The following is a 22840-nucleotide window of genomic DNA, read 5'->3' on the forward strand; positions in this document are numbered from 1 at the left end:
CCATCTTTAGACAGAATGGCGCTATAAATCGTTCTTGTTAAAAGATCACTCACCCAGTGCTTCAATTTTATATGCTTAATCTGATAACTACATTGTACATCTCCTTCTAGAAAGAGCACTCACTTTGTGGCTGCCCGTCATAGGACACAATTTTTCATATAGATGATCAGTAGTGGGATTCAAATAATTTAACAATCGGTTCTCCGCCCTAATGACTGGATGGGCATGGCTGGGTGGTCATGTAACTCAGTGGGCATGGCCAACTTGATTGGTCTCACCCTTAGGAAATTTCTCCTTAGTCCAACTCACTATAAAATAGCACAATAAAATAACACTGTTCCAATAGTTAGGGTAGAATAGAATTAGAATTAGAATTAATTAGAATTAGAATTAGAATTAGAATAGAATAGAATAGAATAGAATAGAATAGAATAGAATAGAATAGAATAGAATAGAATAACAGAGTTATTAGTCCAACCCCCTGCTTAGGCAGGAAACCCTACACCTCTTCAGACAAATTGTTGTCTCTCGAATCTCTTTTTAAAAACTTCCACTATTGGAGCATTTACAACAGAGGCAAATTGTTCCACTGATTAATTGTTCTGTCAGGAAATTTGAGGGGCTCCTACAAAAATGAGGGAGTCAATTTATTTTCCAAAGCACCAAAAGGCACAACAAGAAACAATGGATGAAAATTAAATAAAGAGAGAAGCAACCTGCAACTAAGGAGAAATTTCCTCAGGGTAAGACCAATCAACGAATGGAATAGCTTGTCTTCAGAAATTGTGGGTGCTCCATCACTAGAGGCTTTCAAAAAGAGTGAGGGAAGTACACCCCAAAAGGACAGAGGCAGGAACCACTAAAACAATACAGAAAACTTAAAACAGCCATTCCCCCACTTTTTAAAAATCAACCCCAAAGCAAATGCAGCAGCTGAAAGGGAAACTAAGACCAGCAACTCATGCTAATTGAAAACGTGGGTGTAGTGCCAAAGGCCATTAACCCTGCCAACTCTATTATTCTATGTTCTCTATGTTCTAAATTGGGTGCCTCACAGCAGAAGTAATACAGCTGATTGGGCCACATATGGATTAAATTCATGGCCTGTATGATCAAGCTGCATCGTTGTCCCCTCCTGTATCTTTCCCCAAGGAAGAAACAAGAAGTAGCCAACACTGCAGCAGCTATAAAAGGTCTTGGGGAACTCCAGGGAGTATCAGCTGATCACAGAAGCGTTACTTAATACTCTTTATAAAGAAAATGTTTGTAATCTTGTCCTTCTTCCTGAAGGGAAGAGGTTAATCCCATTGCTAGATGGGTGATTGATGGTTTCCCTGCCCTAATGCTGTCAGTTTCTGTTGTTTATTGACTTGATTCTTTATGTATCAGCTGCATTCCAGCTGCAACTGTTAAGTGGTTCTTGGCTGTCTGCCCAGAGCTATTAACTGAAGAGAGAGAGAGAGAGAGAGAGAAATCCACTCTTGCACTTTATTTTCAACCAGTTCTCCTAACTGCATAAGCAATTAACTAATGGTTCAGGCAAACTTGTGAGAATGGCTGAATCCCACCTGTGTAGATGATCCAGAGGTTGTTGTGGCTTTCTACATATTAATTACACTAATCAAAATGGGGAACTTCCAGCTGTACTTCTGGTGCTATCGGAAGCGAGGATTGTGAGCTCAATGGCTCCGCTCCAACCTCTCACCATCAGAGGACTCCAAAAGGAGCCATAGCCACCCTGGAGAGGTGGTGAAGTAAAGGTGGTTGCCGTGCAGGTCTAGGAGAACTGCATCTGTCCTCCCTGACTTGGAAAGTCCCCCTCTGAAGATGAGGTGCAGCAGCAGCAAAATGGCTGCCATGAAGCCGGGGACAGTTTGAACACCTAAGACAGTGCAGGACCAAAGAGACAGTGAATGGTGTGTGAATTGGATGAGAGAATACTTTTTATTGAAATATGACCACAAGGAATCTAAGGGGAATATATATCCAGAATGATTCATTAAAGCAGCATATAGGCACACTGGAAAAATACCACAGAATTTAAGAAGAGATTTTAAATTTTTTTTACAGAAAATTGAACTCTCAAAGTTAAAAGATGTGGCATTGAGAAGGCATTTTTAAAATGCTGGAATCATAGACTTAAAATCTTTTTTATAAATACTGTCTATTTACTGGATTTATAGTTTAAAATAATTAAAATTGGACTTGCCAGCAACATAGCAGAGGGGTTGAAACTGGCTGAAGCAAGAGTGCCATCTGGTGATGAGAGGGCAATTGTGGAAGCCTGGGAATAATCATCTGAAGGACTGAAAATACTTACTGGATTACATGTATCTACCCCAAGACCACTAGAAATTTGAATAATAAGCAAGAATTACAGTGAAAAGACCCCTGAATGTATAAAAGTGATTTGAAGAGGCAGGGAAAATACCCTGGTGTATTTAAAATTTATTTGACTGACAAGTGATGAAATATTAAAAATCGTGATTTGGCAAACTCTGTTTTCAATCCTGGACAACTGGCTGAAAAGGAGATCTATTAAACCAAATAAGCCATAACGCAAGGCAGAATTTTAAATGGAATGGAACTAATGTTTCAAAGTATTAAGAACCTTATATAGGAACAACACAAGGAGATAGTGAAAATATTTGATCATACAGAACAAAAACTGAACAATATTATACAAGGGACAATGAGCAAAGACCAGGACAATGAGCAAAGAAAGGAGCCATCAGAAGTAATGGAGGGAAAATCAGAACTGAGAAAGCAGCAAAAAGAAGACAACAAAGAGGAGTTGTTACCAAAATTAATAATGATTAAGGAATTAAAACAGGAGGGAAATGTTCTAAAAGATTTAAAAAGGGAATAGGAGAAACAGGAAGATATCTGGGAGAAAGAGACAGGGATAGAACAGATAGCTTTAAAATTAGACAGTGGGAAAGGGTAGAGAAGGGTGGAAAAGTTAGATTGCAGAATGAGAATATGGAGCTAGAAGTAGATGAAGTAAAAGATTTAAGATAAGAATATGAGAGGCAAGTCAAAAATAATTATAAAAATTCTGATGCAAACAAGAGACGATGGATAAAATAATAAAAGACGGTAAAAGATCTTCCACGAATACATTTAATAAACATAGGTGTATAAATATTAGACTTATATAGGTTGGATAATTACTTTGTATGTAGTGTGATAGACATTAGGATAAACTTACTATAAATAAATATGAAAGAGTGAAATATGGGAATTATGAATAAGAATTAAGTACTAATTAGAAAATTAGAGATTGAATGATGGTATTATTAAATATGCATAAAATATGAGTAGCAGTGAAATGACAAAATTGAACAATGGGTGATTAGATAATGAAAGAATATATATTAATGTCCAGTAAATATATGTATTAACAGTAGAAACATGGATTGGATGATTGGTAAGAACATGAATAGATGTATTTTAAATGTTTAAATGATTGTGATTGTACTAGAAATGTATATTGAGACATTGGTTAATGGAAGAAAGAAGGGTGAAATTTTAACATAAATTGTTTGGAAAATATCAGTAAGGGAAATATGGTTAAGAAGGCACATCTTTGAATATTACAATGAGATAGGGGAAAATTAAAATAGAGATAAAAATAAGAGGGGATATGTATGTATGTATGTATGTATGTATGTATGTATGTATGTATGTATGTATGTAAGAACAAGAGGGAGGTTTAGAAAATGAAGGCCAGAAGTATAAGGTATTTGTAAACAATATGAAATAATGAAAATGAAATATAATAATTGGAAGTAATAATAATTATGTTTATTTGTATTAAAATGTATGATACCCAGTTATCACACCATTCACTTATTGATATGTATAAAGAATATAAAATTTAAAAAATGGATATCTAAGAACAAAATGAGTTTTCATCCAAGATAAAGAGTTCTGAAGAGGGATGTTGTCTCAGAATAGATAAATTATAGTTTAATTATATCTATGCCTATATTTATAGCCAAATTCTCATCATAGGAGTATATGAAGATCTTTTCTGCATTTGATAAAAACTTAGCCTTAAGCCATGTAATGCAGTGGCAACACTGTCCCCTCTTATAATTTACAATAGAACATAGGATAACAATGTTGGAAGGGACCTTGGAGGTCTTTTAGTGCAGTCCTCTGCTTGAGCAGGAGTGTCTATACTATTTTGAACAAATAGTTGTCTAATGTCTTCTTGAAAACGTCCAGTGCCGGAGCATCCACAACTTCTGGAGGGGAGTCTTTTCTATTAATTAATTGTTCTCACTGTTCAGTAAATTTCTCTACTATTCTCAGTTGGTGTGAAACTGAAAGAAATGTTTCTTAGACAAATGTTTCTTCTTTCATAAGATATTCCACTTGGAATGTGGTTCCCTTTAACATAAGGACTTGTAGGTTTTGAATAGTTGAGGAAGTTTATATATAAGATGGCCATCAAGAAAAAAGACAGACTTATCTGTACACACTTTAAAAATGAGTATGTATATATAATAGATATCTGGGGAGGGAAGGGTTATTTAATTCATGATTAATTCATGACATCTTCCCTTTTACATTCCCCCCCAAAAATAAATGAGAGCAATGACTAAACTTTGTGAGACATAATGTCAGAGAAGTCTGACAAATGAACGGAAATGGCAAGATTCATTTTAATAGGAACAAATTATACATATAAAATACATATACAATTACTGAAATATGATTATGCTATAAATTATATTTTAGCAGATATTTGAACTATATACTCTTGGCCTGTAGTTTGAATATATAAGATTCAAACAGAGGTTCCTAGGAAGGGTTCTTTACAAATTGTAGACAACAAGCACAAACATTTAAGTATGAAAATAAGGCAATTTTTAAAAAATGGGAGCATTCATCACATTGTTACCTATAATAAAATCCTGACAACCCAGCTATTGAGAAATTTAACATCATAGACATGATTCCCATTATATCTCACTTAATTGCCTTGAAGTCTTTCTTGTGCTAACCATTGAAGCACACAAAATCAGTTCTCTGCACTTGCTCTGGAACAGTAATAAACAGGCATCCCAAGGTTGCTGGAAATGCAGACTTGCTTAGTGTTTGGAATTTTATGAAGAAAACACATTCGGAAATATCTGCTCCTATGAGATCTTAGGTGAGTGGCTTGCATTAAATGGTACACAGCATATGTTCTGTGCTAACCTCCTAGTTTTATTGATTTCAATATATCTAGGCTTTGTTAAGGCACACAAGCAAAATGCTTTACATAACAGAAAGTATTCAGACCCCCTTCACTTTTGTCAATTTTGTCAGCTTGATTCTACAGTTGTTGAAATTCATTTTTTGTCATTAATCTATACTCAGTACCCCATAATGACAAAGTGAAAGCAACATTTTAGAAATGACTGTAAATTTACTAAAAAGAAAAAACGGAAATATTACATTGGCCTTTATATGGCCTTTGCAGCTCTAGAAAGTAAAGTAAAGCATAAAATTACTATTCACTTAACAATTGCTTTGTTTAATCTCCACATTGCTGGTCCCAATTGTGATTACTAAATGACAACTATTTATATTAATATGATTCCCATACAAATCTCTAAGATATTCTTTCTACTAATATTCTTCTCCTTCATTTCAGTTTCATCCCAAATAATTTCTTTGTGTCTGTTTTTCAATCTATTCATGCTGCTGGATCTCATTATATGGCACTTGTTATTGCCAAAATATGCTTTCCCCAATAAGTAGATCTCCATTCTTTTTCAAAGATCCGCTTGATATCACCAAAAATAATCTGTGCAGAACTGCTCTTTATTCTTTTAGTCTTCAGCAAATCAATCAATTACACTTTTAGATTTATATCCATTGCTATGGTATTAATGCACACAAATTGATTTAAACTTTCACTACATATTTGAAACAAATACCTTTTTCTGAGCAGAAACTCACGTTATTATTTTTATTAATTCTTAGGACTCTGAGAGGTCCATTCATTTTTTTGTACTTTCTCATCTTATTCACACCTACGAAACTATCTCCATATTGCATTCATTTAAAATGTTGCACATCCACTGAAATATAACATGCATTTGTCACCATCCTATGGATTACTATTTTCATTTAAAGTGGTTAAACTGTAAACTGTAAACAATAGTTTACATTGCATGAATTAATACTTTCTGACAAGCATTTTAGACTTTTCACTAATAATTAAGACTACCCATTGCTATGCCTACATGATTTAATCGGCTCCACAACTTTGACAAAATCAAGCCACTCTCATTTATTCATTGCACCCATCCTCTTACGTTTCACAAATACAATATTGTGCTTCTTTTATTTTCATCTATTCATTAATTTATGTTCTTTGGCTTTTATTCTTTTGATATGCACTGCAGGATTCTTACTTGAATATGAGCAATTAAAAGATCGTGCCATTTCTCTCATAGCTAATATTGAATGTATAGCCTAGAGTTCTAACAAAGATAGCCACGAGAATCTGGTCCCTGAGCTCTACTGAAGCAACTTTCAGATCTGTAAAATAGTGTTCTAACATAGATATTGCTTCAACACTTCTTATTCCTATACTGGAAATCATTGCAACACAAGTTTTCAATATTTTTTTAGGCCAGTATTTTTTTAGAATTATTAATTTTGAGAATTCATTATGGAATGTATTTATTCATTTAACTATTTATTTATGCACGTTTATATGCTGCCCATCTCACTATCAAATGGCATTGAGAGGCTTACCGGACAAGTGGTGTGAACCAATCCCATTGGAGAAAGTTAGTTGCCAAAAATTGGCAACCATACAATTTGTGCAACAGTGGTGTTACAAGTGCCATCCTAGAGGCTCTTAAAATGCCGACGCTGCTGCATTCTGAAATTTGCATTTCTTCCTACCTTTTCATTCTCCCAGAACTCCTTGGAGCTTCTTGGAGAATCAAGATGCATCCCAGGCTGCATGTAAAAAAGAGGCTGCAAAAGGGACAATCTAGCTAGTGCTTCTGTCATTTGTAAAATCCAGGCAGCAACTAAGGCCTCAACTAAGTCATTCCACTCTGTCGAAAACTTCAAACTTCTTCTGGAATCCAGCCATATCTATCATTTACCAGGCAAGGTATTAGTTTGATCACCTGGTAACAGATGGTCTCACTGTGAGGAAGTGTGAGATGGGGTGATACCAGTGAACTGAAAAGTGGTCAGAAAGTAATCTGACATAGCAACAAACTAATAGCAATGTCCTCCAAAATCAGATTACATCTAAACTGCCCAGAAACAAAAACAATTCTAGTCTCCAATGTCCAAACTTAATTGGGTCCTAAGGGCAGTTTGAAAAAGTTTTCCAATCACCCAGCTTCTGCCCTAGTCATTTGCTGCACAAGTTGTGCTCTAGCTGGCTGAATTTTTTGAGCTGAACTTTTTCCTCAGTTCCTTAATGCAAACAAGCTGCAGAAATATTTTCTTTTCTTTGCTTGTTTCCTTTCCTCTACTCTTCATCCTGACAGTCAAGGTAAGCAAGTTACAGATTTTGTCACTCTTTTTCCATGCATGCAGTAAATTTAGCAAATGAGGTCTTTAAAAGGGATCAATATTGAAAGGCAGAGGAAGAGAATTTAGTGTCAGCATCTAATGTGAGGGGAAAGATTAACAAGTCTGTCTCCTGTTTTCTGTTTTCTTTATTGAAGAAATGTACATTTATGGGTACATTTCTTCAATAGGGAAAGTATAAAGCAAGGGAAAGGTTTTGAGAAGCTCCTCCTGAAGTTGCTGCCTTTGCCTTAGGCAGCTGGCTTCTCCAAAACCTAGCAAGAGCAGGGAGTAGTTTGCAGGCTCTTGACGGCCAGCGGATCAGAGCAGAAAGCTCTGAAGCAGCTGCCACTTCCATAAGAAATTGTCAAAATGCATTAAATGAAGGGTGCTTTCTGGAGCAACGGTGAGCAGGGCCATGTGCTGTAGAGTCCCACAAGGACAGAAGAGAAATGTGCTGCAGCATCGCTATGGTTGGTCATAAGGGTAAATGACCGCAGGGTGCTGCAGCCACTTTGAAACAGGATCATAGGTAAGGTTTTTTTTTGGGGGGGGGGTCTGTCATGATTTCAAACACCTGTTAAGTGACCTGTCATAGTTCAAGGACTACCTTTATATTTAAAAAATGGAGGAATATGCTGATGAAGAGTTAATTAAAATACCACGACAATATGAGCACTGCAAATTAACTCTCTTATTATTTTTCCTCTATCCTTTTTAAAAGCACAAAAGCAGGATTGGAAGTAATCATATGCATACATACTTGAAAAAAGTCTGGAAATATTCAACTGAATTCTAATCACTGCATTATTTTCTATATGCTTCATTTTGTATTTTCTTATTAAGTCAAGTGATACTTCTTCTGAACCCTCCAGAGATAAGAGAGCTTGGAAGTATATGTATACATCCACAACCCAAAGGTGAGTTTCTGTTTCTCTTAAGAAAAATGTGATAATGCTGAGTTTCTGTGTTCCTCCTGTTACTGATCATATCCATTGGCAAAATGCTTTATATCATATTTCCTGATGAGGCTAATAATACAAGTACATTTCCTTTAAGTACTGTTTATTAATTACAACAATACAGCTATTGGTTAAGTGGTAAAAGAAAGGTCATAGGACAGGAATTGATCTTAGAGTTTTATCCATCTGTAGAGTCCTTCCCAAAGACCTGGGATAGGCAGAGGTGGATGTTTAGTGTTATTAAAAATATTGTGCAGAATGTAAGCTGTTCTGAGTATAAAGCTACCTTTTGCAATTAACTGATAGTGATTTTGTCAATGCCAATAGTATTCAAGTGGTGCTCTTGTTTTTGGATTATATGCAAGGTATTAGAACATAGAACTAATACCTATTACAACATAGAACATCAACTAACAGAGTTGGAAGGGACCTTGGAGGTCAACTAGTCCAGCTCCTAGCAAAACCAGGAAAGTCTATACCATTTCAGACAATGGCTTTCGAGTCTCTTCTTAAAAGCTTCCAGTGATGGAGCACATACAACTTCTGAATGCAAGACACCCTACTGGTTGATTGTTCTCACTGTTAGGAATTTTTTCCTTAATTCTAGGTTGCTTCTCTCCGTGATTAATTTCCATCCATTGGGGGGGGGGGGTTCCTTGCTTTCTTGTGCTTCAGTAAATAGTAAATAGTTTGACTCCTTCATCTTTGTAATTGCCCCGCAAATACTGGAACACTGCTATCATATCATCCCTAGTCTTCCTTTTCACTTAGACTAGTGCACAAATTCCTGCAAGGTTCTTTGTATGTCTTAATCTCTAGCCCCTTAATCATCTTTGTTGGTGATTACTATTGGTATTACCTTTGTGTTCTTTTTCCAGTCATTCTGTTTTCAGGTCTTTGTAATTTGGTATCTTCTCCATATCTTTCTCTTCTTCTCTGATGTCTCTAGGCACTGCCACATCCACTATCCAATTTTTTTTGTCTTTCTTTTTGACAATTATTAAGTTTAGAGTGTTATACGACAGGTAAACATTGGTACGGATTTAAAGTCCCAACGTATTTTAGCTTCTTCATTTTCAATTACTTTCTCTATTTTATGATTTCACCAGTTGTTGTTGTTGTTGTTGGTGGTGGTGTTATGATTTAGATTTTTAGCCCTCTTTTAAAATGAACTCAAGGTAGCAAACATAGATAATACTTCTTTGGTTTTCCCTGTTAACAACAACCCTGTGAAGAGAGTGATTGGCTCAAAATCAGTTTTCCCATCCCAACTCACTCTTAGCTTTCTCTCATTCTTAAATATGAGCTTTCTATTTCTCTTTTCAGCCAGTCATATTCCCTTCCCATAAAATCTATCTATTTTAATCTGGACAAAATTCTTTATCTGGTTATTTATTTGAATTTCATTGATTTCTTTATAAATTAGCTATAATAAAAATCATTTTTTTTCTTTTAATGAGCGTTCTAGAGGATATGAAGAAGTTCCCTGGGATAATATGTTATCTCCCAAAGTCAGGCCTACACATTCAAAATTACAACCCATGGTGGATATTTCTACAAGCAAGCGATATGAACCATCAGAAGAAATAAGCCAAGTCTGTGAAGTCTATTTTATTATGATTATGTGGGATAAACAAACACAGGACTAAAATGCAGTGGTAGATCACATCTTTTATTATCCCAAATATCTTCAGGTTGAGCCCCTTGTATCTTTAGCTATGATGAGAAACAATGTCTAGCTTGGCCCAGCCCTGACCCCTTTAGATGTCTGGAGTATGGTGGCAAGGCTAGGAAAGGAGTTCTCTTCCTTAAACTGAAGCTTCAATCAAAATAGAAAGCTTAGGTTTTTATTTAGCCTATGAGTATCCACAATTTGGCTTCTCTGAATGTCATTTAATGAAGTGAAATTGCTTTATGCTGCATATGAAGTATGTAATATAATAATGTTAACAATCTTGTCGGGTTACAATAATAGCTGCCCAGGCTGTCATGTAGCCCATAGGATATGGGTTGGACAGGCCTGCTTCAGTCCCTGTCAAGGTCATCTGCTATATCACTTCAGCTACTCTGCAAGAAAGAAACCAGGGCAGACATAATGTTAATATAGAAATACTGTCTTGCTAGCTTAATGCCAAAGTCTATTGGCATAGTACCCATGCAAACAATTTCCTTTTATTTATGAGAGGAAAGGGATTTCTTTGGAATAAAACTGAGTGGAGGGGATATTCCTTACTAACTGTTAAAGGAAAACCATCAACTGATGATTGGCTATAGTTCTCTGTGCTCAACTAATAGCCTGAAATGCAGATGATAATTAATAGGAAATTCACAGTGAATTCTAAACACTCCCAAGTAAAAGAAGTAGACTCTCAAGTAGAGATTGCTCAACTTGCAGAAAAAGATTTCTCCTTCCCTGCCTTTAGATCCAGCATTACTCTATAGAAGAGAATTTATATTAGAATTAAGAGCTGTGCTGTTGGTGACACAGTGGTTAAATGTGGTATTGCAGGCAAACTCTGCCTACAGCCTGGAGTTCAATCCTGATGGTGTTTGACTCAAGTTGACTCAGCCTTCCATCCTTCCAAGATTGGTAAAATGAGAAGCCAGATTCTTGGGGGCAATATGCTAACATTGTAACATGTTAAAGCACAATGGGGTGGTATATATGTCTAAGTGCCATTGCTAAGATACATGTCAGATCCTCCTGAGTGACCCATCAAGATTATAGGGCTAAAATTCTCATCCTGCCCTTCTGGTTTACTGATTGTACCTATTATGATATTTTGATTCTTTCTGTTTGGAAAAGTTTGCACAAATTGTGTGCAAATGATTTTTTTTACCAAATGCCTGGTAACTTGAAGCTGTAGGAAATGAGCTGTTATTGATAAAGTATTTTGCTGTGATGAAAAATGCAATGATGCAGTATAAATTGTAATGATAATTGTAATATATTAAATCACATTGAACACCCCCATACACACATGTTGATTATCATGCTAGGTTGTTGGAGGTCTATGGGATAGATTTCAAAAGAGAATATTTACAGTACCACACAGGCCAGTGAATTTGTAAGTTCCATTTTTTTTAATAATTTGAGATTAATTAAAATATTGTATGAATTTGCTTCCTGTAATATGCTTTGTATAATTAGAAGGTTACACTTTTTAACAGTCAGGTGTATCTTTTAAGTTTAGAAAGTTGACATTCTTTTTTTTAAAAAAATCCCTAATATATTAATGATTTTAGGAAGTCAGTAATCAAGTCATCTTAGCTCATTAGTCTCCTATTTATTTTAATGGCTTCAGTGCCTGTTCTGCTGGCATGTATAATTGATGAACTTGGCATATAATGTAACGTAATGCCCACTAGTTCATCTGCCAATGATTACCCTGATTTTTGCAGATTATTGGTTACTGGAATGGTTGATGCTTAATGCAGAAAGTGCAATTGTAGTCTTTCATCTCCAGATTTCCCAACCAGCTACTCCCTTGCAGCAATTTTCCCCCTTTCCAAAAAGGTTATTTAATTAGTTGTTGCTCCCAGTTCTGGTTGATGCAAAAAAAATATCAAATTTGTCTTGTAAATTAGTCTGGACTAAGTTTGGGACGATTATATATCAACAGACCAATGAGAATAAATAAAGGAAAACAACTATTTTACTGTTCTTCCTACTAGATAGTTAGGGAAACTGACAGAGGATTTCTATTTCAACTCATTACAAAAAAGAGAAAGGTCAATATTTTTACCCCATGTAGTCCTTGATTTATACAACAGTTCATTTAGTGACCATTCAAAGTTACAAGAAAACCAGAAAAAACGAGTTATGACCATTTTTCATACAATTATTGCAGCATCCCCATAGTCACATGATCAAAATTCAGACACTTGGTAACTCACTCATATTTATAATGGCTGCAAGGTCATGTGATCACCTTTTGTAACGTTCTGACAAACAAAGTCAATGAGGGAGCCAGATTCACTTAACAGTCATGTCATTTAATAACTGTGGCAAAAAATATAAAATGGGTCAAACTTTACTTAACAAACAGCAACAAAAATTGCGGATCAATTGCGATCAGTCACTGACTACCTGTGTATTTTGCTGATGAACTTGTAAGAAAGAAAGCTTACCAGTGAATAGATTAAACAAAAGTTCCAATGTTCCTCTACTCCACTAGGGAAACAGGCAACTCAGTAATCAGGGATGAAGTGAATGTAAAGAGCAGCAACTTGTATCTGGAGGGAAGGGTGGATACCTCCTCTTCCTCATACTGCATAACAGCCAATAAATATACAATCAGAATGTAGAGCGCTGGTTGTGCCAGCAGAACTTGGAAAGCAATAGATAGAATCACAAAGTCATAGAGCTGGAAGAGACCTTTGAAGTCCAATTCCCCTGTTCAAAGCAAGAGACCTTATACCAGCCTTGACAAATGGTTCTAAAGCTGTAATTTCTGACAAAAACTGGTGGGCAGCAGGATAAGCTAGATACATGGACGCAACAGAGTCACGGGGGGTAAAAGGCAATGACTTCTAATATCTTAATTTCTAATAATAATGACTAACACAGCATTGTGCCATCAAAATATTATTTTGTATACTGTATGCATTGCGGAATTCCACCAACTCATTGCTATGTATCCTTCATGCTTTGCTCTCCAAAAATATTTGTTTGGGCATTGCTGGAAGAATCTGACTGAAGGCTATTGCTCTTTGCTCAATCAGTGTAATATATAATTGGGCCTTAAAAGTTATATTTCACAGAACACAATTTCATATTAATAGTAAATTTAAATAATTTAAGCTATGTTTAATCTTTGACAGTGTTAGCCCAAGTTCCCGAACTCAGCATCTCCCTTCATACACGTAAGTTATAATTTGTTTCAATATGTAATTTTGAGCTTCAATAGAAAGGCTATTTGATAATCTCAGATTACGAGGCACTATGCAGCAAGATATAAAATATAAATTGTGTATATTTGATAAGAAATATAACAAATACAATATAATAATCAGCTGTTAAGATGTAAACTACAAAAGAGCATAACTTGCTGAAAGTATTAAATAACTATTGTAAATGATTGGAAGTTGGAGTTTTCTAGGACTTGGTTTCTTATATTCTTTTTATTGACGTTGAAAATTCTTATTTATTGTAAATATTCTCATGACATGACCACTCATGGAGGAGCTATGGAATAAGAAAGGAAGGTGATTGGCAAAGAATGATTCAGTAAAGTGTCTGCTGCTAATGCTATTTCTCTCATCAACTTGTTTAAAACTCAGTTTATGAAATTGCTGCAAAACTATGAAGTTGCCACAAAGATTATGACATTTGACGAATTTACTGAGCTCTATATAGGACCATGCACTTTTTCTGAATTCTCTATTTGTGATAAAATCCAGAAGAAAATCATCCAAAATGGTCAGCCAAAATGTCTACATCAAGGTCAGCCAAAATGTCTACATCCATGTGACCAAGAATAGCTTAATGGCCTGTATGGTCACCAGTTATGTTGGCTTGATTCAACCTGTCAATTTCTCAAGCCTGAATATAAAGGCTGTGGGGGGAATTAATTCACCCATTTCCTATTCTTTTTAGCTTCCCTAAAATTTGTTCCAAAAATATTTTGTGGGGGTTTGCTATAAGCACTGTTGAACTTTCTATTCATCCTGGAAATTATTGTTTTTGGACAATTTAGTTATGTTAACTATGTTTTATTTTTTCATGTTCTCATTCAAACAGAGGCTGTATTGGTTCAGAGAATTTAGAGGATCTAGACAACCCCTTTGTTGACTTAATTACCTACAACCGAGTTCATACTGCAATACCACACTATGTGAAATCTTCACAGTATGTATATATGTTTATTCTCCTTTATGTATCAATTAATGGATAAGTTTTAATTGAATACCATGAAGGGTTCTTCATGTTATTATTATCAAGTAGGATTTGAGTTATTTGGAGATACAGGATTATTCCTCAGTGGCTTGGGATGTGATTCATATACAGAAAAACTATTATGCTTACAATTTTTCCTTACATGGAAGCAAATTCCAATCTAGAATGCTGATATTTTGTCTAAGTATAAATCTGTTTGTGACATTTCCAGTAAAACAGTTTATAGTAGAAATATAAGATATGCAATTTATATACTATATAGAAATGCATATGTCCACATATGACCTTATATAAGTCATGGTTGAGGAGGGTAATATAATGGTGACACAGAGGCAACATGGGATATTAATGCTAAATATATAATCTTAATCTCTCAAACAAAATAAATCCATTGTAGTAGTAACAGAAAGTAGTAGAAGTAGTAGAAAGTAATAGAAGATGCAAGGTTGACACAATGGTTAGAATGCATTATTGCAGGCTACTTCTGTTGACTGCCAGCAGTTCAATCCTGACAAGCTCAAGGTTGACTCAATCTTCCATCCTTCCAATGTTGGTAAAATGAAGATCCAGATTGTTGGGGTAATATGCTGACTCTGTAAACTGCTTAGAGAGTATTATAAAGAACTATGAAGTGTCATATAAGTCTAATTGCTTTTGCTATTGCTATTCATATCTTTATGTTTTTCATGTATTTGGGATATTGAAAGAAACGCTGCTGAAAGGATATTTTGTTTGGCCAGACATAAGGTTTTCCTCTTATCAGTTTGTGAAAATATACTGAGAGCTATGGAACTTTGAGAATGTTCATCACGTGTTCAACAACAATTTTTCACACCAAATCAGATATATTTTAATGAAAACCCAACAAATTATTTTTTCATTCAGCTATATCAGTGATGACTTCCCCAATCAAGCACTGCCCCCAGCTAATTTTAAGTAATCATTTTCATGTGAGATATGCTGGAGAAAGTTGTGATTTTCCTCACAAATTCCATTACTTTGACAAACGTAGGCAGCAATTTCTAAAACTAATATGACAAATCTGGGACAGTGAAAACTCTAAGCTCCCCCTGAAGTCAGTTGGAAAACTGAGAACTACACTAAGTCACCATGCTAAGCAATTTATTATAAGATGTTTAATGAATTTGTCCCAGTGGGATGCTAAATTTGCCCCAGTGGGATGCTGAAATCTTCAAGGCCTAGTGACAAATAATGGCAACTCCAAATCATGTGAAATATCACTGTTTAAATTGGTTCATTTAAAGCAGGGGTCCCCAAACTTGGCAACTTTAAGACTTGTAGACTTCAACTCCCAGCTATGCTGGCTGGAGAATTCTGAGAGCTGAAGTCCACAAGTCTTAAAGTTGCCAAGTTTGGAGACCTCTGATTTTAAAGGTTCATACATATGTTTTCTTTCTTTTTTCCCCCTTTGCTTCTTACATCATAGTTATAGCTATATGCTGTATAGTTTGTTTGAATGCTACTGTGATTTTTAAAAGCTCCACTACTTTTTTTAGCTTTGATTATTAGTATATCTCTGGTCCCAATTCAAAGTGCTGATATGATGAGAACAGCCTAAATAGTTGGGAGAAGGCTACCCAAAGCAATGTTTTTTTTCCAGTTTTACCTATATTTCCCATAATTTGTGCCTTTTAGGGATTCACCAAGGCAATCATTTTCTTTTCCTAAGGATATTAGCAGCCATTTTAATGCTTTTAAAATATTTTTATTACTAGCATTATTGATGTGATTTTTATGCTAGTAAAAGATATATGATTATTTGTGAAATCTGTGCATAGATATTTCTCAACTTATGATCACAATTAAGCCTAAAATGTCCATTACTGAGACATTTGTTACTTAACAATAAATAGTACAATTTTTCTTGCCACAGTTATTAAATGAATCACTACAATTGTTAAGTTGTAGTGATCATAGTTGTTAAGTGAATCTGGCTTCCTCATTGTCTTCTCTTTATACAAGATTGCAAAAGGTGATCACACCTGATTGCAACTGTCATAAACGTTCCCACCATCCAAATTTTGATCATGTGATTATGAGGATGTTGCAATGGTTGTAAACGTAAATAACAGTAATAAGTCACTTTTTTCAGTGCTGCGTAACTTTGAATAGTCACTAAATGAATGGTTGTAAATGGAGGGCTACCTGTATTTTTCCTAAACAAAGCATCTTTATGTTAACATGCTTATATAGTAGTTGCCACTAGAGGTCCTCTGAACATAAATCTTCAGGGCTCTGCAAAAATAATGAACCCTTAACTGAGCACTTACTAATGATATTGTAAGGCTTTCCTCTGAATGGCACTTGAAAGTGTTCATTTTTTGTGAATGAATACTGTCAGAGAAATTTAATAATTGGCTCACTATAACAAACAAATTAAATACAAACTACCAAAACAAGGGGTCCTTTGTATTCTCTGGGCTTGCTTGATTTCCTGCAGATGTTTCATTGAACAGAGGACATGATGAAAACTCATTAATTTCACAACATATCGATAGGCTTAACCATAGTTTCAATGGGGAAAATCCTAGACTAAGCTACGTCCAAAAAATGCCAGGGAATTTCTAGAAGTCTGGCACTCTGACAAATTACTTATCAGTAAACAAATAAATATTAACAACATCTATATGCTATTCAAAAGAGACAATCAGTTATCCAAAAAGGGAAGAAAAATACCCAAATACCTCTCCGCCAGCAATTGGCACACAGGTCAGCATAGATTAACTCCAAGATTAACATGAGACCAACAATCAAATAAACAATACTTAAATCAAGAAACTGTCAAAGAAGCCAACAGTAAACAGTCCAACCAAAGAACGTCCAAGACTATCCCCAGCAACACTGACAGGGCAAGCCACTAGAATATAAACTGACAGCAAACCACGTTCCTTATTAACACTGATGATGTTACTGAGTTTGGATAATGAAACGTCTACAAGAAAAATAAGCAAGCTCAGAGAGCACCAAAGACTTTAACCCTGAGGTACAAATATTCTCCATTAAAAATACAAAAACAAATACTTTGCTCTATTTTACTTTTTTCAAGTTTAGATCAAACACATCTTTCTTTGGTTTAAACCAGGAGTCTCAAACTCAAATGAAAAGAGAGTCATATTACGTAAAATGTGCTAATTGGTGAGCTGCTTTCATGTACATGTAAACATTTAATTGAATTAAAAACAAATTGAAACCAAAATATTTATTAGAACATAAAGTGTAATAAAAATAAATATTACTATATATATATTGTTCTTGCTGTGGCAAATGGCCCTGTTTCCCTTTGCCAAATGACCATACAATTTATTCTGCAAGCCAGAACACTTTTGAGCAATAGAAGTGATGGAATAAAATAAAAATTATATAACTTTAAAAACTGTTTATTTTTCTGTTTCTCACTGACTTTGCTGTCTATCCCAGAAGCAGTCCAGCTTTCATTTTTCATGTCATCAACAGACAGATAAATTAATTGGATCGGGGAAAACAAGAGGTGCACAAGCTGGCACCCTGAGGAAAAATAGAGGTACCAGGCATCCTTTCCTCATTATTACCTGCTCTTGGGCAGTTCCACCTTTCTCCCCACCGATGCAAAGACTTGCAAGGTACAGATTTTCCTTTTCTTCTGCAGTGCCAGCTTCTATGCAAGCAGCACTACAGAAGAAACCCGGATCTATGAGGAAGGAAGCAGTAGCAAAAAGGTCCCCAGGACTCAAAAAACAGGTTCATAGTAAACTAAGACATACTATTTGATCAATCAACCAACATTTTGCTTACCAGGCATGGAAATGGGCACAGTGTGGACACACAGAGAAGCTGGATTCATTGGATTCTGTCTTTGAGACATCTGATTAAGATATGATAGTAATGACTATTGCTCATATTATAAAACTTTGGTATGTTTTAGAGGTCCCTAATCCCAATTTGTGGACTGGCACAGACCCATGGCATGCCAGAAACCAGGTTGTACAAACAAGTAAAGCGCAGGATGCAAGGAGCACTTGAAACCACGCCCCTCTCCGGTCCATGGAAAAATGACTTTCCATGGAACTGGTCCCTAGCATCCCAAAGGTTTGGGGCAGCTGTTTTAGGGCATGCTTTTATTAATAACTCCTAAGAAGCCAAGTGTCATGAGTTGTATATTTTAAAATGTATCTCAAAGTCCGTGGGTTCTGTTATCAGATTTTATATTTATTATTATTATTAAATCCTGAATTTCACCAACTAGATGGAGGTAGCAAACTGTAGCTAGGGAAATAAAATTATACTTAATTGGCTTGGTTTACACATATACTTATAATCTGTTTTAAATTACTATAGCTTATATACTTTTTATTTTAAAAATCCAATTTGTTTTTCTGCTGTTAATATATGGAAGTCATAAATGTTTGCTGATTAACTACTTATAATGAATATTAAGAACTACTAGTGTATATCATTTTACCTTTTATCTACTGCCCTAGGACAATTTAAGAACTCCAACATACATTTTAAATTTCCTAAACAAATGTTGTTAAAGCTTGTCTCAAATGTAAAAAGCTTGTTAATCTCCATGTGTGTTTCATATATTTTAAATAAATGGAAAGTGACCATTCTGCAGGGCAACTATTACAACAAAAATGGCACACACATGAAGCAAGTTACAGGGAATTAACAAAATAAGGTTGGTTTCTTGTTCTTCATTTGAGGATCTCTTTCTATTTCATTATCATTTACCGGTTTTCTTGTTAAAACTTAAAACCTTCTTCTCGACTATCATGGACTATCCCTTCCCCCAGTAATACTTTGCTATACTGATGTTTAAGGCCTTAAGAAACGTTTTCATTCTGCAGGTGCTCAAAAATCCCGGGGGATTGGCAACAGAAGGTGGGGATTTCCTGTGAAACATTCACCGAGAGGAAGAGAGAGGGCCATAGAATACTCAGTGAGATGACACTTCAAACTCTTTTAATTCACTGTATTTCTCCAATTCTGATTAAGAAAATACTAAAAATTAACGAGGCTCAGAATACTTGCCACACAGTCTTTTAGGCCTGGTTCTGCCATGTGCTGCACATTTTTAAAAATAAATATTACGATGGATGAAAAAAAATAGCAACCAAGTAAAATTTGGTCTTGATCTAATTCTCTTCCCCAGGTTGATTATTGTTCTTTTTTTACAAAAGGTTACTGCTGTTATGTTTCATATCAGTATATTCTCTGTAGTCTGTTTCCTTCAGAAGTATATTTTCTTCAAATTATATATCAACCAAAAGCCAATCTTAAATATTTTAAAGGATTGTGCAAAGTAAATTAGTAGCTTCAGATATCAACCACAAAAATATATGAAAAACATTTTAATGAAATGCAAGTATATTTTCGGACTGATATATTATCCCTGGTTTCAAGGTGGAGGTCAATTATATCTAATCAGTCAGAATAGAGCTGGAAGGCACCTTGGAGGTCTTCTGTCCAACCCTCTGCCCAAGCAGGAGACCCTATACTATTTCAAACAGGTGATTGTCCAGTCTCTTCTTAAAAACCTCCAGTGATGAAGCACTTACAACTCCTGAAAGCAAGCTGTTCTACTGGTTATTAGTTCTCACTGTTAGGAAGTTTCTCCTTAATTCCAGGTACTCTGTAATTAGTTTCCATCCATTGTTTCTTGTCTTGCCTTCTGGTAGAAAATAAATTGACCCCCTCTTCTTTGTGGCAAATTCTGGAATATGCTATCAATTCATACCTAGTCCTCTTTTTCTCTAGACTAGCCATACCCAATTCCTGAGGCTGTTCATATGTTTTTGTCTCCAGGCCTTTAATCATCTTAGTTGCTCTTCTTTGCACTTTTTCCAAACTCTTAACGTTTTTTTAATAATGTGGTGACCAAAACTGGATGTAATATTCCAGGTGTGGCCTTACAAAGGCTTTATAAAGTGGTACTAATATGCCAAATGATTTTGATCCTATGCCTCTGTTTATACAACCAAGAATTATATTAGTTTTTTTGGCTGCTGCCACACACTGCTGGCTCATGTTTAAGTGATCATCCATGAGAACTCCAAGGTCCCTTTCACAGTTACTGCTTTTAAGCAGTAAAATGATGCTTTCCAATTCTTATTATTCTTATTATTCTTCCTGACCTGAATTGGTCATTTCTATTTCTTGGTGGAAAATAATATAGAAATAAATAATATTTTCTAAAAATATCTTTTTGTAAGAAACATTTCACTCAATTTTTGAATATGGCTTTTAAAAACTTTAATAGTCATAATTCTTGATTTGCAGATTTCTTTACCATGGATCTTTGCAGACCATTCTAAAAGCGAGTGGTATCAATTTATACTATCTTCATAACAGATATGCACAGAAAAACATGAGGAGTGATTCTTCTTTTATCAGTGCAGCAGTCTCAAAAAACAATGCCAAGCCTGAAATCTTTTATTATGCAATAAAACACAGAGGGCCTAAACATATGCTTTAAAATTAATATTAAATGGTCATGTGCTTGTATTGGTTGCTAGTTAGTTAACAAATTACAGTAAACTAGAGTGGTATTCAGCAGGTTCTGACCAGTTCTAGAGAACCAGTAGCGGAAATTTTGAGTAGTTCGGAGAACCGGCAAATACCACCTCTGACTGGCCCTGCCCCCATCTACTCTCTGCCTCCCAAGTCCCAGCTGATCGGCTGGGTCTTCTTTTGTTGCCCTGCACAGGAGCTGGAAAGCAGGTTACTGGGGTGAGGAGGGAATGGAGATTGCAGTATCCTTCCCCCAGGAGTGGGGAGGGAATGGAGGTTTTACAGTATCCTTCCCCTTCCATGCCGACCAATTCATGCCCACCAAGCCACACCCATAGAACCAGTAGTAAAAACTTTTTTGAACCCACCACTGCAGTAAACCTATATTGATCAAATACTAGATGCTATAGTAACTTAGCTAAGTTATATGTCAAGAGAGATAAGCTTTCAATGAGTAAAACTAGCACTGTTGACTTCCCAAAGAGGAGCAGGTGTCATATCTGTGACCAAAAACTATGAAACAGATGGCATAATCATGGAAATACAAACTGCTGAAACTATACAGTTCATGACACCTGCTCATTGTAGACAGGCTGCATATACAGTATGTTGCTTTGGTTGGATATGTTATAAACATTTTTTATTAGAAATGATTCTTCAGATAAAAATATTGCATTGATATTGCAATATATGTTGCAAAATAATATATGTTGATGTGCAGTATAAAAACTGGGGGCTCCATAAGTTCCCAAATTGTGTTCTTGTTGGTCTTTCAACTTTATACTGTAGGGTATTAGTGAATTACTTCTTTACAATTGAGCTAATGGCTGAAAAAGGACAGTTTTTGATAAAAGGAGAAATAATATAATTTGAATAGTATAGCAAGTACTTATGTATCAATTTCCCTAGAGGAATTTTCCCCCCAAATTTGAAATACTATGATCTTTCCTCTATTTGAAGAATGAAGCTAAGAAGATTGCTGGAGTTTAGGGATAATGTCATTCCTCATTTGTGTCATTCCTAAATAATAATTTCTCCAAAAATAAAAAAAAATGTGCATATGGTTCTAGGTATATCATTAAGTACATGTAACTTTCTTATTTGTCTTAAACATTTTACAGCACAAGTCGGTGCTAAGTATAAGGTTTAAGGTGGAGTAATTGTAAATGTGACAAGTTGCTGAATAATCTCTGGTTTTTTTAACAAATGAACCAAACATATAATTATTTAAATTGCACTATTTATTTGTACCTATCTAATTTTAAACCATATATTAAAAGAATCATGTAGATTTATGTGTTTAGGTGTAAATATAATAATATATTGCAAATTACACCCATTAGAAATTGAGAAGAAAAGCTCAGTTATTCACTTTTGAACAGGCTCTGAATCACGGGGCTTTCAGATTATGAACTTGTTACAAACATAAAAAGATATTATAGGTATGTAATTTCTAACTTTGCAGTTTGCAAATAGTGCGAGAATTACAAATAGAAAAGTTAATATATAAATGATATGAAATGTAATCACAAAATTATCTTTCCCATCAACAATGTATATGTAGACCGACTTCTGAATTCTTTTCCTTTCTGGAAGAACAGATAAATCATAAGGCTCCAAGGGACCTTGGAGGTCTTCTAATCCAACCCTCTTCCCAAGGCAGGAATCTTTATACCATCCTGAAAAATTGAATGTCTGATCTTTAAAAAAACAAAAAAACCCTCCAGTGATGGAACACCCACAACTCTGGGAGGAAAGTTGTAGTTAATTGCTGTCACTATTAGGAAATTTCTCCTTAGTTCCAGGATTCAGGATTTAACAAAAACAGATCTCATTTTGCTTCTTATTCTGCTCTCAGCTGCTTTGGGGGATGTCACCCCTGCTTCTTCTCCAGTACAGCCCCTCAAGTACTGGAAGACAGCTATCA

At 35.2% G+C, this 22840-nt stretch overlaps 1 protein-coding gene across 1 annotated transcript in view; it reads left to right on the forward strand.

Moving 5' to 3' along the window:
- The window catches only part of SPMIP7 (sperm microtubule inner protein 7), a 46709-nt gene that overhangs the window by 16718 nt on the left and 7151 nt on the right, over positions 1-22840 (forward strand). The window contains exons 4-8 of the mRNA XM_026678364.2: positions 8389-8462; positions 9973-10099; positions 11505-11572; positions 13329-13370; positions 14248-14355. Of these exons, the coding sequence (XP_026534149.1) occupies positions 8389-8462; positions 9973-10099; positions 11505-11572; positions 13329-13370; positions 14248-14355 (419 nt within the window). The remainder of the gene's footprint in view (positions 1-8388; positions 8463-9972; positions 10100-11504; positions 11573-13328; positions 13371-14247; positions 14356-22840) is intronic.

This window comes from Notechis scutatus, chromosome Z (genome assembly GCF_049901735.1).
Source record: "Notechis scutatus isolate UNSWTSFEM ecotype Mainland chromosome Z, rNotScu1.2, whole genome shotgun sequence".
NCBI lineage: Eukaryota > Metazoa > Chordata > Lepidosauria > Squamata > Elapidae > Notechis > Notechis scutatus.